The sequence below is a fragment of the Diuraphis noxia genome, unplaced genomic scaffold (genome assembly GCF_037042655.1).
Source record: "Diuraphis noxia isolate RWA-SAM2 unplaced genomic scaffold, SU_Dnox_SAM2 contig0005, whole genome shotgun sequence".
In the NCBI taxonomy this organism is placed as follows: Eukaryota; Metazoa; Arthropoda; class Insecta; order Hemiptera; family Aphididae; genus Diuraphis; species Diuraphis noxia.
This window is the reverse complement of record NW_028301715.1, coordinates 44263552-44279978: the sequence shown is the minus strand read 5'-3', so window position 1 is coordinate 44279978 and position 16427 is coordinate 44263552. Positions and strand designations below refer to the sequence as shown.

The 16427-nt window shown below is 32.0% G+C and overlaps 3 protein-coding genes across 3 annotated transcripts; 2 read left to right on the top strand and 1 right to left on the bottom strand.

The window, feature by feature from the left end:
- Window positions 1-2035: 2035 nt before the first annotated feature.
- On the bottom strand, window positions 2036-3805 carry LOC107166399 (uncharacterized). Its single transcript, XM_015515052.2, has 4 exons — window positions 2910-3805; window positions 2478-2611; window positions 2333-2416; window positions 2036-2268 (listed from the first exon to the last, which is right to left on the bottom strand). Exons 1-4 carry the CDS (start codon window positions 3803-3805, stop codon window positions 2036-2038), a joined length of 1347 nt encoding a protein of 448 aa, XP_015370538.2.
- A 1907-nt stretch (window positions 3806-5712) lies between these two features.
- LOC107166402 (uncharacterized) lies at window positions 5713-8687 on the top strand. The gene is made up of 2 exons (XM_089229440.1): window positions 5713-5873; window positions 7867-8687. Exons 1-2 carry the CDS (start codon window positions 5790-5792, stop codon window positions 8539-8541), a joined length of 759 nt encoding a protein of 252 aa, XP_089085566.1. The 5' UTR covers window positions 5713-5789; the 3' UTR covers window positions 8542-8687.
- A 907-nt stretch (window positions 8688-9594) lies between these two features.
- Window positions 9595-14421, top strand: Cpr97Ea (cuticular protein 97Ea). Its single transcript, XM_089228345.1, has 3 exons — window positions 9595-9739; window positions 10779-10912; window positions 13466-14421. The coding sequence occupies exons 1-3, from the start codon at window positions 9719-9721 to the stop codon at window positions 14307-14309; spliced, it is 999 nt and encodes a 332-aa protein (XP_089084471.1). The 5' UTR covers window positions 9595-9718; the 3' UTR covers window positions 14310-14421.
- The last annotated feature ends 2006 nt before the right edge of the window (window positions 14422-16427 follow it).

Here is a 16427-nt window from a genome sequence, read left to right as displayed (position 1 = left end):
GCTTAAATCCGATTGTATTCCCGAGTGGCACAGTGGCCATATCATATTGGCCTCGAATACAGTAAAGCTGGAATGGCTACATAGTTACATTATAACTATAAAATGTATCAATGTGCTTTATATAGATAACAATTTATTATCAATATACGTCAATCATAAATGGATTACCAATGCTTCTCTACTTTTTGTAACACGATAATGGCTATAAGATATAATCTTTCTCAAATTCATATTATTTATTAATCAACCGATTTGGAGATTTCCGTTGGTTTTGATCCAATTGGAAGTAATGGCAACGTATTTCTAAAACACCGTCGATTTATTCTAATAAATAATAATATATTATTATTATATTTTATGATTGCCTATCTAATAGATTTTAATATTTATGTGAAATTGAAATGTTTTCCTAGACTTACATTAGTTTTTGAAAGTTACTTTTGATTTGAAACTGTTTAACGAAAATTAAACACAGACATTACTGAATTGTGAAATTTTAAGTTTTAAGGCAATCAGTCAATGTCAACCGAGTGTCAGTGCATTTTACAACCCAAACCCAAAACTATGGTTGTTACTAGAAGTGATACATCATTAAAAATAAATAAATTGTATTTATCTTCCATAGAGTCAGAAAAACTGTTGTATGGTTTAAATTTTAAATTTTTACAAAAGTTCGAAAAGTTAAATATTAATTTACGGTCAAAAGTTTATTTATGTATTTCAGAATGTAATGGATACCGTACATAATATATATTTTGATTTTTTTACGATAGGTATTTTATTTTTTTATACGGTTTGTGAAAATTATTAAATTTAGTTTAATCAAATTTGAACGAAGTATACAGATACACGTATTAAAATTAAAAAAAAAAGTTATTGTTACAAAACATTTTAATGAATTGATTTTTCAATTGCCAATGTTAATGTACACATATTTATTTCACACATGTGATTCAAATACAGTTTAGTTTAACATACAAAGTGGAATTTCAAGAATGAAATACGTACATTAATCGGACACTGAATATTTTTTAATTGTACAAACATAAAAATATACTATTTTATTTTATATATTTTTAAATCTTTAATCATACCTATTACGTTCAAAATATCATGAATAAATATTAATTATTGTAGGTAATATCATAATAATATAGTGTTATGGTATTTTTTACAATAACGATTTTAAATTGAATAACATGTTCACACTTGATATTATTGTGTTCATTCTATTGTGAACTTTTGGAATCTGTTGCGTCAAGATATATATGGTCAACACTTAATTTTGGTAAATGGACTTAAGTTATAATTTTTGTATAGTATTATTAAAATAATCAATCAAATAACAAAAGCTTATTATATCTTAACATTAAATTTTGAAAGAGCATCAGCTCTAAATCGTTGAATTGATCAGACATTCCTGTGCATTATTCAGTATTACATTTATTGTAGTTCACTAATATTATAAATAATTTTGAAAATCATGAAATATATTTCTACCAATAGCTTACATTGAACCGAATCATATTCAATTTAGTTATATTTTTCATAGTCCAAATTGTTCAAATGTCCAATTAGTACTCCAGAAAACGAAATTCAAATTTTAAGACTTAAATATTAAATTAAAATGTTCAATAACGTAGTTTAAAAACAAAAAACAAACTTTACTTTTTAATAGGCTAATTATCTCCAATGATGACAATCCATTTAAAGTATTTTAAACACTATTTTGTATAGGTACGTCTTAAACTTTCATCAGTCTTCATTCAAATTACTTGTTAAAATATTTTCGATTCATACATATTTTAAAACCATGTGATTCATATATTGGTTGTACTTCTAAATCAAAATGTAAGTCATTTTTTCAAAAAGTTTAGAATTCTCAACTACAAAACATTGTAGACGTAGGAAATACTGGTACAAATAATATGTATTTATTTATTTAATTAAAAGATTATGAAAGTCACACGTTTCTGTGTATAATTATATAACTTTTTGTTCGAGGTCTTGAAAGCTGTGTGTTAATTATTTCATACTAAAAGCTTGACATAGACTCTTCTGCGGTTTGGTTTTCATCTCTGATATCAGCTTGAATCAACAACCACTTACCTAGGTATTTGAATGGGTCATGACGGTACCTCTTTGACACAATGTACAAACCCTCAACCAAAAGTTTTCCCAGTGATGCTTTGGTTTCTTCGAATAACAGATCCATGACTTCTGTGAATGCCGACTCGTTACTCATTTGCTTTTTAGTCATGTAGTTACCTAGATAATTCACGACGACGATAAACATTTGTTAATACTAATAATATGAGAGTGTAATATGTACGTGATTTGTTTTGACGAATTATTCGAGTCATGACATTAGTGTTTAATGACCCCGTGGGCGACTGATCAACTATTTCAGAGCCGTCTATAAAACACAATATTAAATTCATCGACTGTACAAATATTGAAATGTTGTAACTTATTACAGCTGTCACTAAAATTATCAAAATTAAAATACTGCATCAAAGCCTCGTCTTCAAGTGTTTCATCAGATGAAAAGTTGGGAGTGGGCACCATGTATTTATGTTTCGGTGAAGTTTCTTGTTCTTCACAACATTCTCTGTATCCAAATCAAATTAAATAATATTATTAATGTTTAAGAACGGCTTTCATCACAATATATATTTTTTTTCCTACTAATAATATAACTTTATAGGTATACCTAATATTAAATTAAATAAAATTATTATTATTGATAATAATATAATTTTTTTATTATTATATTATTGAGTAATATTTTGAATAATCCATCCTGCTAAGCTTATTTAAAATCAAATAATAATAAATTAATTTAAAAAAATAACAAGGAAAGTACGATTTTGTTAATTATTATTAGTACAATATTATGTCGTTTGTACCTATAAGAATAGCATTCATGCTCGACGCCAGTTTGATTTTCATATATGTCATCTTCATTGGAAACGCAGTAGCTCTTATCAACTACTTCTTTTAATGATTTTTCAGATGTTTTGACATTAGGGGCTATATACGATGGCTGCAATTCGGAACCGTTGGCTTTATTATTATCAGGTGTTTGAAAAGATAAGTCATATTCGTGCTCAACAATTTTACTATTTAAACTGGATACCTCGAACGATTCTATACTATTTCGATTCTCTGCTACTGTGCTTTCAGTTATACTTTCCTGTATATTACTGTTTTCTAATTCTTTCTCTTCTGTTTCTTCAATTTGTCGGACACTTTTGAACGATTCGTTTGCTGAAAGGAGTACGGTTCTTTTTTCTTCAACGTAATCGTCCTCTTCGGTTTCATGGTCGGTAATTTCTTGGATAGTATCTAGATATCCCATCGATTCTGCTTCATTATAAGTCTTACTCAATACTTTTTCCAACTCCGTATGAACTGACGGAATGTGATCATCGTTAACCATTGAGTTAACAATAGTATTAGACGATTTATGAAATGTTTTTCCCAACCATTCCGGTGATGTAAAAATTTTCATTATTTCTAAGTCCTGCCTTGAATGATTTCTATTGTTTATAATATTCTCGTGTTCTTTTTTCTTTGTTATTTCAGCGGGATTTTGTGGTGATGTTGTAGCAGACATAATCTTTTTGTGCTCTTTAGTACTTAATTCTTTGTAATCATTTGGTACTTTCTTCGAACCCGATGTCGAGTAGTATACGTTTTTGTTGATTTTTTTCTGATTCGAACGATCTCGTTCGAAATTATTATCTGGATTTGATAATGTAGATTTATATAATAGGTGTTTTCGTATTGTTTTTTGAGACATGGTTTGTTCAAATTACAAATTTTACCTCAGCAAAATATTATGTAGAAAACAAAGCTGAAAATGTAGTGTTCAATACAAATACGAGAGTATCCTAGCAATAAAATATTATGTTGCTTTTTAGTTAGTTTTTAATATTACGTATAGGTAGTTTTAATCAACATAATACCAAACATATCCCGCCATATTGTTTCTCTGACATGAACAATTACTTTCAGGTCGATTATCATTCATTGAACGTCTTTAAGTCCGGCGCGTATGAGGTTTGCATTCGATATTATTTTAATGCATTTCTTTCGTCAAAAAAGTGAAAGTTATAAAAGTGTATACATATTTCGGATATAAAATATGTATTATTCAGCTGTGTAAATCCTACATTTTATTCACATATTATTACATATGAATTATAGTTACTTTGAGCTTGGGGTATATTACGCCATCCGGATAATCAAAAGATGTGGAGAATCATAATATTATGTAAGTTAGACACTATAATTCAATATCCAAACGATTACAATATTTATAAAATAATCATGTCAGGGGATATCTACACCTATAGCTAGGAATGAAATAGATATTCATATTGATAATAATACTTCAAAACAACTATTTTACACCATATAATAATAATTAATGATCTAAATATGATAAACTGAAATCTAGACGTTTCCTGTATGCCTTAATAAAATTATAATTCTGTAATCCAATCACTTTAGTTTCAATCTTCAACAAAATTTGCATTACATTTTAATTGGAATTCAATAATATTCATAAAAAAAACTAGACAATAACCTTGGTTGTTGTCATAAATACGATATATTTGTGAAAAATTTAATATAATATATATTATATTGTATAACATACTCGTACGTATGAAATAGTTTATTTCATCTATCATAATTAATCATTAAGGTACATTTAAAGTGTACATATTATTATTATACATTAATACTACATACCTATTACATTGGTAAAATGGTTAACGTATTACAGTTGTAGTTATCTGTAAAATATTTAAGTTAAGAAAAAAAAAAACTATTTCAGTTTATAAGTTTACGTGTAAGAATAGAATTCAAATATATAACTGTTTTAAAATTATTCTTATTATAATGAAAATAAATATATTATTTAGAATTATCTATTATTGTGTTTATTTATTGAATTACGATTAACGAGAAAATATTATAACCTGAAGTAATCTCCATATTTGTGGTTAAATCGAAATAGAATTGTTTTATTCATGAAAGTAAATTACTTGAATTTCAAAAACATAAATTACCACATTTTTTTCTTCGCATAATTTAGTATTAAATTTATAGCTGTAAACTTTAAACAAACATATTTAAATCTATTTATATAAGTCGAATTTATATTTATACGAATTAATTTCAAATAAATGATCGGTTAGTAGACGAAAATATCGTTTTTAATGTTTATTTATGCCGTGGAACAGTTCATGACTTATATAATATTAAATACTCTTTGGTAGTTTAATTATTATTATGGAAAAATATAATGCATTGAAGAAGCGTTGAAAACTGTGTGCATCCAACTCTCCATTGGGCACGTAATTCGTTATAGTCATTATTTATTTTATATTCGTTTTGTAAGATACCTATATTATTTGAAACAGAATCTTTGTGCTCATACCTATTATAAATAGTGCAAGTAACGTATACTCTTATACAAATAATTAATTATTAATTATATAACACACGCTCATTCTTGGTGTACATTTGTTTTTAATTCGCTCAAGGCTAACGTAAACTCGAGTATAGATTAATGAAATACCTCCCTCGTGTCTACCTACGTCCACTACGTGTTACGACGTCATTTTTAACAACAAAAAATAATAATAATAATAATGATAAAAAAACGAGTTAGTGTTCGATCGATAGAGGTCGTATCATATTTTTTTGCGATGGACAATGGGTGGAGAAAACGTACGGTAGCTATTTAACCACGAATCAATTCCGTTCCATTGCCGATGAAGACGTTCAACTTGGTCGTACGCACATCAAATATACGAAGAGACACGACCACAACGATGAACCACTTCAGAGTATTCACTGTGAGTATATAAATATATATATATATAATATATATATTATATAAGCATATTTTAGACCATATAGTAACCGATTTATACCTCACTCGCCGAGTAAATAGAACGAATTTATTGTTTTTTTGATAATAATATGATTTATTAAAAACAACGAAAATATCAATTTGATTCCGTCTCATTTAAATGTATATCGAACGAACACTTTTTTTTTAAGTGCACCTTGTGTCAAGGCTTTTGAACTTTCTTCGTTTCGAAGGTTACTTATATTACATGAATATTTTTAGTGACTCTTAATCTTAATATGTATTATTCATATTAAATCTCTGCGGTATTTATTGTTCTCAGTCCTCAGACGTTGTTAGTGGGTACCTATATATAGAAATACATATTTTGTTACGAGTATTGTATATGTAACGAGATCGTTATATATTTGATATGATACCTCTTAATATTAAAATATTCGACGTTTTTATTTTGCGTAGGTACTAGTATTTTTATTCAATTTCTGTAGATTTTGAATATTTAAGCACAAAATATATAAGTAGGTACCTATAATATTTACGTAAGTACGAGTTTATATACTTATTATGCACCAATACACAGTGTTATAAGTCGTAGAAAAATAATATCGATGAATGATGATACCTACTATATCAATAATTACAACTATCGATTTATTTATCTCGTTTGCGATTTTTACATCGGTCGTCCGCGTCGCGAATAAACAGATGAGACTTATCTTAACACAGACGACACTGCGATAGTCGTAGGCCTATTTCGATTACTCTAAACACCATACGCGTTTTTTATTTTCGTCATTTTTCATATACACTTTTGGGTTCAGTACATCAAACACCCAGTGGACTTTTTAATTCGTATGCAATAATATGATCGTACACAATATAATAACATAATATGTATGACCAGCAGATATCAACGTCGAAACCATCAACTGCATATAATAACATTATTGTCGCATCATCGAAAAAGTCTAAGCTTTGATCAAATTTTTAAAATATTATTCATGTGAAGTATCGAATTTAAAAAAAAAATTACAAAAATTGTAGTATCGAAATTTCGCGATAAATTGAAACAATTTTACCGTCGTGTTTAAGTCTTATGTTTCGGGATCGTATTTAGGAATTTTCTGACTATAGGGGTAGCAAACAGTTTATGATAAAATTAACTCAGAATATGCTCAAAATGTACATTCGTGATAATTTATGGTTCCAGTTAGATCACTTTTGATGTTCAATAAGGCATTTTACACTTGACATAGGTAACGATAATAGTATACATTATGGCCAAAAAATAAAATATAAAAATATAACATTAATATTTTAGGAAATAAATGAATGGAGTTATATGAGAGGAATGACAAAATTAGCCACCCCCTCGAAATCAGCCACCCGGAGTTGTTGTCTACCTGAATACGTCGTTGATTATGATTACGAATTCGCATTTCATACTAACAACCCGGCCTATAACGAACTGCGTATTGCACGCACGAAAATAGAACCACAACACACGCACAACCGTGGTTACGATAATAATTAATACTCCACGTGTTTTTTTTTTTTTTTTTGAAATAAATCGTTTGGTATTGCGACGAGACCCGTCATCGTTTTTATACGTCATGACGATATATAACAAAAAATAAAAGAACGAACTATTTCTGAGGAGAATTTTTTTTTTATCGCGAGGTTTTCATTAATTTTGATTTTATTTTTTGATTTCACCTTTACCCCCCATACGCTTGGATAAACATGAATACATTCAATTATGATGCGGTGCCCTCGGAAAACTATTTTTGAATTATTCCTCGTTGCCATCCAAAAACATTGATTAGGTTTGCCCGCAAACACACCTACGTGCGTATAGTCACACCCACATTATGATCTCATTTTTTCATTCTTCTAACCACCCTATACGCGGTAGCACATCACCACCCACACTGCAGCACATCCATTTCACGTGTTTGATTTTGATGTGTTCACAGGCACTAGCGGCATTCTGCGCGTGCGGCGCCCTGGCCGCACCGGCCGGTCAGCAGCACACGATCGTACCGATTCTAAAACAGGTGAACCGACAGAACGAGGACGGTTCGTACAGTTACGGTTACGAGAACGCTGACGGAACATACAAGATCGAGACCAAGTACCCGTCGGGCGAGGTGTACGGCAAGTACGGTTACGTGGACGAGAGTGGCAAACTGAGGACGGTCGAGTACGGCGCGTCAGCTCGCGGCTTCGAGCCTGTTGGCACCGACATCACTGTTCCTCCACCTGTTCTCGGTGTGGACACCAACGACCTGCACAGGGAACAGTCTTCGAGGTCGCAGGACGACTACGATGACGGACAGTACCGCGAGGACCCGAGCATATACTACAAGACGTCATCGTCTTCTTCGTCGTCGTCGTCGTCGTCAGACAACCATCACCAGCAGCAACTGAACCACCACCAGCAGCAACTCCAGCACCACCAGCAGCTTCAGCAACAGCAATTGCGATCGCTGCAACAGCAGGCACCCGTAGCCGCCAGACAACAGCAGTGGTTCTCCGCGGGCCCGCAACAGAAGATCAGGCCCGACCTCGACCAGTTCCAATCTCATCCTGCGGTGCACAACTTCGACCCCGCGTCCGGATCGTTCTCCATCTCGTACACGGGGAAGTGACCGATAACGTCAAATAGAGTATCATAATCATTTGTACTCATTTTTACTATTATTAATTTTTGTACGATTTTTTCCCTTTGCTATTATAATATTGTATTGTAAGTTTTATCTTTTATAAATCAATAAAAAAAATCTCTGTTTTCTTATTTGCGAGCTTCATATTTTATTATACTTGCAGTGTGCCCGATCGTCTTACCGTACATTACCATGGTAACTCGACGGCCATTTAGTCCGCGGTATGCGACGACCTAGGTACTATTATTGTACTACTACTACGAAATCGCGCATAATATTATACGCAACGAAATAAAAATGATTACCAAGCCGGGGTTATATATAATGTACCTGCACGTATTGTATGCGCCTGGACACGCGTAGTTAGTTCAAACAAAATGTCGGTAACGCGTCGAATAATTTTAAATTTGTTCATTCACTCTACACGCGGTGGCGTTTACCTACCCGACTTAACTATCTGCGCGCGCACAATCCTACAGCTCAGACACATCCACATTGCGCTCGCTGGCTCGACCAGGAACTGATGCGGGCGCGCGCATTAAAGGCGTAGTCGATTTTCGATCCGTTTAGTCGTTTGCCTTGGTAAGCCTTGTTCGGCGAATTAAGCATATCGATATCAATAGAACAAAATATGCAAAAAACCAAATAAATAAATATCTTTAATCACATCATGAACCGAATGCCATTTTCCCCAGGGCGTGTTTCGGCATTGAAACTAAAGCGCGGACAACACCCATCTCCTTGACATTCGCCTCGAACGATTTAAAACTCCATCTGGCATATTATGCTATATTATTATTATCATATCATCATCATCATCATCATTATTATATATATATATTTTTTTTTTAATCGATTGGATTTCAAGCGGCATTCATACAATATTATAATTGTGTTGTAATTGAATTTTCGCGTTAAACGTTATACATATAGGTAGTCGTTCTCGGAGAAGACGATAAAAACTCGTTTGGTTGGGGGGTTGCATCGGTGAAAGGCGAAAAACAAAAAATCACCACATTAACTACATTATTATGCGACGACGTCCGTCGTCGGCCTTGGCGTTACCCTTTCGTTACCATGGAGGGGTTTTACGATTTTAAGGCCTTTTAAGTGCAGACAAAATATTTATTCGTCAGTTTATTGTCTGAGAACAACCAGAACCATGATGCTAGTCAGATCAGCGGTAAGTACCATATGTAAATATTATACTTCACAGTGTACTGCAAATGCCGAGTAACATTAAATCGATTTATAACTACTTGTTTTATTCACACATATACCTGCACGTGATATTGATTTTAATATTTTTTACAGTATGAAACGACATAATTGTATTATCTAAATTTAATAATATTACAAAGGTAGTCCATACGTGACGTATACCCACAAATCGTCGTTTCGTTTATTATTTTCGACGGTTCGTAACGGATCACAAAGAAAAAACAACTAATCCCATTTATATTGTATTTTTGAAATTTTTATATATAGGTAGGTATTGTTTGCGAAGTTTTTTTCCACATTCGCTTCAGCGGCACCGGTGTGCCATCGATGCACGTTTTACTGATATTTCAGTTTGTGCTCATACTTTTGATCTTTACGTGTATGCGTGTTTGTGTGTGTACTATGATGGATTCAAATCGGGAAAAAGAAAAGCCGCGACCACCTAAACGTATATATAGCGGCACGTGATTATAAACAAAATCGTGAGACAGAATAAACCTATCAATCATCAAATAAAAATCTAACAATTTCGTGAGCGTTACTGGAAAACTCGGAAAAGTCATCGTTATATCGATGGTGATTACTGTATTATAATATATTAATATGTTACAGTAGATAGGTAGGCACTAATGCTTTTCCGACACGCGTCTCGAGATCGAATTTGACAAAAAAAAAAATATTTCGTCCTAAGGCCCTGGTCGTGGGTTATCTACCTCGGTAGTCATTGTTTTGAAAATCCCAGCGGTGTGTGACCTCGCCATCATCCAATTCTCACGATCAGACAATTGTGAAATTAATCAACAGGTGTGTGGACGCGCACGGGAGGTCCGATCTGGCGCCTGTCAACGGCTGCAGTCGCCGTATTATGATAATATTATTATAATAATGATAATATAATATAGATGCACATCGCATCCTTTTGTATAGGAAATAATGAACGCGCACTTGCTATAGTATTTTTTTATTTTTTTTTTTAAACTAATTTTTTTCTCGACTTGCAGATTGTTGTGCTGTTGGGCTTATGCACATGCTACGGCCAAAATGCCGAAGACTACAACGAGAGTAATAACTACAAATCAGCGGTAGTGTCGGCGCGAAAAAATCAAGACGTATCTATACTCAAACAAATCCACAGGTAATCGCGTGTGCTTAACATGATTTTATTAAAATATACAAATTAGCGATTACGGGTGTGATGTTTTTTTTTTTTTTTTTTTTTTTTTTAATTACGTACAGGGAAATAAGATATAATTCAAATTTAAACGTGCGACGATGCGTAATTTTTATTATTCGTATTATTGCGTAATAATATATATTGTATATTATATATGTCAATGAAAATAATAATATTTTGAATTAACACACACAATATATTACATAGGCATATAAGAACTCGTTTCCCGCGTAGCTTACGTAGATATTTCACTTGGTGTGAAATAAGATGAATAATTATAATTTAACGTTTTTCAACGATTTTTCTCTTCTAACAATCAGATTTTTTCATACATAAATTTTATTCGTTCGGTATTCCGAGGAAAAAGAATTATATAACAATAATTGGTTTTATATACTGTGTAAATGAGCAAAGTTGCGTTTTAATTGTTAAAAACTGAATTTAAAAAAAAACTACGAACGAGATGTCTATTCGACTGTAAAATGATATATTTTTTAGTAGTTACGATAAAATAACTGTCTACTTTTGTAAATGTTTTTAAATACAATTTTATTACTTGGATTTAAATTATATATAAAACTATCTACCTATATCATAGGCTATATGTGTCTGTTTTGACAGAAAACTAGGGCGTTGTAATAAATATATTCGTATTTTTCATTATAATTTCTACAAATATGATAAGTATAGTTTATAATTTATAAAGTAAAAGGTTTTAAAATCTTTAACATACTGTCTATGGATTACATAAATTAATATAATTTTTAACCTTGTATTTAATTTAATGGTGCAGTATACAATTTTTATAACTCTACAAGGTGATAACTTATTACTACCTACCTTCTACTTGCATGCATCGTTATTTATTTCACTTAAACACTCTAATCACTATTTAAAACATGACATTTGTTATATGACGTTCATTATACAAAGTAATTGGCTTACTTATTTATTACATAATAATTAGTTTAACTTTCCTAAGTTTTCTAAACGAAGCAGAAATCGTGAGTTTTCGTTTACGGCAATAGTAATATTCATGACTTGTTTTGTTTTGGATAAGTAACGAAGAAGACAACTTCGTCGCCTATTAAAGTGCATTTATATCATGAAATAATTATTTTTTTTTTTTAAATAACACCATTCATTATCACATAACGGAAAAATTTTCAGATCTCAACTTTTTTTTGTTCATCGAGGTCAAGTTTTTGGAAACATTATGCATGAATCAATTCTCATAATGTATCAAATAATTCAAATATTATGGTCAATTACGTTTTGTTAAAATCTAAATTACTAAATATGCAATATCCAGATATTTATATTCTGAAGATTCCATATTTTCCCATATTTTTTAGTTTACAATATTATGTATTAAACAAAAGTAAATAAATAAATAAAAGCCGAATTTATAGAGCACACAACAATTAGAGAAAAATAAAGCAAATCACCGAAAACCAAACTATTTTTGCTCGTTATCATTATAAAAATACTACCATCATTCCTTGACGTTATAACCGAGGTTAAATGCACCGCAAATCGCAATAATAATCTGTTTATTCACAGTGCTTGTTGTGTCGTTAAAATAATAATATTTTTATTGCGTTAATACATTTTTCTTCTCGAGATTAACCATAATATTATCATAAATTACACCACGTCCTCCTTACAGGACGATGACGTAATACGTATTATTATTATTTTGTTAATATTTCAAAGTATAAATAAGTACCTACATATTTATATAAAACCGTTGGCAACTAATTTTCGATTTTCATCTGAGACTTCACGTCAATACGATCGTTATAGACGCCGACGTTAAGTCTCACGATCCAAATAGCAATGACCTATTGGATATTATTATCGTCCAAAACCGTCACTGTATAGACACACTCGATAGGTACCCGCGAAATTGCGCAACGCAAAAACGGATCACATACGTCCACATAATACACGAAACGATTTAAAACGTTTCCTGTACGGAAATGATAACCCAGCTGGGAATCCCAGAACAATGCGATTTTTATGTAAAAGTTATGGGACGAGTGGCGGCGACGGTCGTAGACAAAGTTTCACCGCACACACGCAAATACTGCTACAAACACGCAATAACAATATATAATAATACAATGATAAATAATAATGATGATTATACAACAAATTAATTATTATGTCGTGTGTTTTTCTGTCTAATTTTATGATCACCGCGAGATCTACTCACCAGAATAAAATAATTAAACTATGGATACTATAATCTAGAGCTAGCTATTATGTTAGTATTTGTTTTTGGTTCAAGCGTAAATTTAAAAATATTAATTAGAGGCTAACATCACACGTACCTACAGCATCATGATAATTTGCCTAAATATATTTAGGACGAGACGGGTATTAAGTGCAGTTGTGGATAAAACGTGAAAAACCTCAACCCCCCCCCCCTCAAAAAAAAAAATTTGACTCATGATTCACCGCAAACCTTAACAACAACCAATGATTTTGTTTATTTGATTACGCTTGCAGACACAATGAAGACGGATCGTACACTTACGGGTACGAAGGATCCGACGGATCTTTCAAGATCGAAACCAAGACGGTGACGGGTGAGGTGAGTGGAAAATATGGTTACGTGGACGACTCGGGCAAGTTGCGCGTCGTCGAGTACGGCGCCAACAAGTACGGGTTCCAGCCGTCAGGCGAGGGTATAACCGTACCGTCGCCCACGCTGGTGGAGTTGCGGCCGGAAGAGAACGAACAGGACGAGGAACCTGCACCAGTACCGGTCAAAAGACCGTCACCCTCGAAACCGACGAAACCACTTTTCAAGAACAACAACAACAGGCCTGAATCGGTCGTCTCCGATTTTGATGACGGTGAATGGACAGCACAGCCAGCGAGCCGACCACAACAGCCCGTGCCGTCTCACCGAACGGCGCCACGTCTGAACAAGTTGACTCCACCGGTTTCCGGCTCGTTCAGGGCGGTTCCGGTAGAACAGTCATCGGACTCGGGTCCCTCCGCGTCGTTCGAATCGATCCAGGACTTTGGCGGTAGGCGGTCGACCGAAAACGAACGTGCGAACCATGCTGCTTCCGTAGACCACTCGTACCAAACGTTCGAAGAACACCAAGAACCACTGACCGAACCACCGACGTTTTACCAGCCGGTCGCCAAACCCAAGGCCAGGCGTACCGGATCCGCATCGTACGCATCCAGACCCGCAGCCGCTCAGCTGTCTGCCAACTACCGCACGGTGCCCAGACAGATGCGCACCAGCGGAGTTCTCGACCAACTGGCCGAACAGTACGCGCTGCCCGAATCTCGATCACCTGTGTCCCACGACTTTTCGTTTGGATCCGACTCTTGAGTGTGACTGATTTCCGTTTAGTTAGGCTTGTGTAAATATTTGTGTATATTTAATATGACATTTTTTTTTTTTTTTTTTTAATTGAAAATAAATGACGTTTTTGAGTATATAATGTATATCATAATTATTATTGGTTGCAGTACCTATGAATTATGGGTTTTGGGTCTGAAAAAATATTCAAGTTTCTGTTATCATCGTGACTTGACACAAAGGAATATTATATTACATTTCAAGTCTTATATAAAATATACAACCACAATATAATGTGCATACATTTGCCGAACAATGTAGTACAGTATAGTATATTAATGTACATTATCATTGCAAATGCAAATTATATATGCAATATAAAAAATCAACTCATAAAAACTTTGTATATAATCGTATTAAAAATTTTAATTAACGACGACCATAATAGAATGATAATTTTATTACCTTTAAGATTATTATAGAATTATCTAATTTAAAAAGTTATTTTAATATTCATAGTAATCAAAAGTTTCAACTTGCACGTTGTGCATATTTACATATATATAAGTGTGCTTAATTTAACTTACTTATTTATGTTACTGGTCTGCAGATTAAATCATTTATGAATAATATAATATATTATTATATCAATGATTTTGCAGTTGGGAAATATTAAATTATGGTTAATCAATTTATGATTGTCATTTATTATAATACGAATCCATTGTTGTAATGTTGTTATTAACTGCGTGTTTATTTAAAACTAAATTTAAAAAAAAAAGTATTTTTAAGAATCATATTACTAAAGGCCGCGTTATTATTATTATCGCGAAATGCGTTTTGTTTGACATATATGTTGTCCTATGTCCTGTCTCATCTTACATAAAGGTTTTGCACAATTTATTAGCTCTGGAGTTCGTTTCAGAGGGATTTCGAAATTACTGATGGACAAATGTCCAGTGTCCGAACTAATGCCGGATATTGGCTTGCCTTATCCGTTCTTTGGGTTGAAATGTGTAGGTACTTCAATTCTATCCGAAAACACCCGGAGGCAATTCGAGTAAAAAAGGTCACCTACTTAGATTTAGAAGGCAATTTGAGAGTGCTTGCCAAACTGTATCATCCGGATTCTATACACCTCAATTCCATTATCGATGTGGGTTGGATATCAAATAAATCAAACATTTTTTTTTTTTATTCCTATCACATTTTTTTAATTTATTTATAATATAGTATGTAATGTTATGATATAGTTTAGTTGTAATAGTTTAAAGTGGACATGTGGTTATTTCTTTATCTTTATACAACGGTTGGTAGTAATTTTCTGATATTAGAACCTGCGATTGGTTGTTACACTATAATATTACTTATAAACATATTTTTTATATTTCATTAATAATACATTTATTCTAGTTCTTGGATTCCTTTTAAAAGCTATCCTAGTTCATTAACAATTAGCAATCAATTAATTAGGAGGTAAAATAGGTTCCAGAATTAATTCCATACCATTGACTTGATTTTAAATCTATAATTTTATTTTATAACTGCACAAGTTTAAGTTACGAATGGAATACCCGAATATCAAACGTATATACTACGTAAATATAATATTATTAATAACGATGAATTAATACGTTGGATAATGAAGGATTTTAAATATGTCATACAATTGACAATTTATGTTTTCATTAATTTAATAACGACAATTAGTGTTAGATAGTTACATATCACTTATACAAAACAATTCTACAATAATATTACAATACTATATTGTATTATTGTTCTTACAATTTGAATAAAACAGTGAGACTCGAAATCAAAATATGATTGTCTATAATTGGGAAGAGAATACTATTGATTATTCGATGGAATAATTTAATATTTAGAAAATGTTTAAAAAATATAACAATTAATGTTGATAGCAGCTCTGTTATAACGTATAATATGGTAGATATAATTCAAGGTATAATCAATTTGTACAGCTGAATAATATCTGGTTATTTTTCGTCGATTAAAACAATAGATTATGTAGGTGTAAATTAAATAATAATAATTTGAAAAATTGTATCCCATTTTTTAACTAGTTTCAATTTTGCTCGCTTCTGCAATCATATTTTTATTTATCGCTATTATTGTTATTATGAATGT

Bases quoted from the DNA above. Each gene is read 5' to 3' on its own strand.
- LOC107166399 (XM_015515052.2), bottom strand. From the start codon at position 3,805: ATGTCTCAAAAAACAATACGAAAACACCTATTATATAAATCTACATTA. The intron at 2,612-2,909 runs GTACAAACGACA...ATTTGGATACAG, and splicing joins CATGAATGCTATTCTTATAG to AGAATGTTGTGAAGAACAAG. The intron at 2,269-2,332 runs GTACATATTACA...TGAATTATCTAG, and splicing joins AATTCGTCAAAACAAATCAC to GTAACTACATGACTAAAAAG.
- LOC107166402 (XM_089229440.1), top strand. From the start codon at position 5,790: ATGAAGACGTTCAACTTGGTCGTACGCACATCAAATATACGAAGAGAC. The intron at 5,874-7,866 runs GTGAGTATATAA...ATGTGTTCACAG, and splicing joins ACCACTTCAGAGTATTCACT to GCACTAGCGGCATTCTGCGC.
- Cpr97Ea (XM_089228345.1), top strand. From the start codon at position 9,719: ATGATGCTAGTCAGATCAGCG. The intron at 9,740-10,778 runs GTAAGTACCATA...CTCGACTTGCAG, and splicing joins TGATGCTAGTCAGATCAGCG to ATTGTTGTGCTGTTGGGCTT. The intron at 10,913-13,465 runs GTAATCGCGTGT...TTACGCTTGCAG, and splicing joins ATACTCAAACAAATCCACAG to ACACAATGAAGACGGATCGT.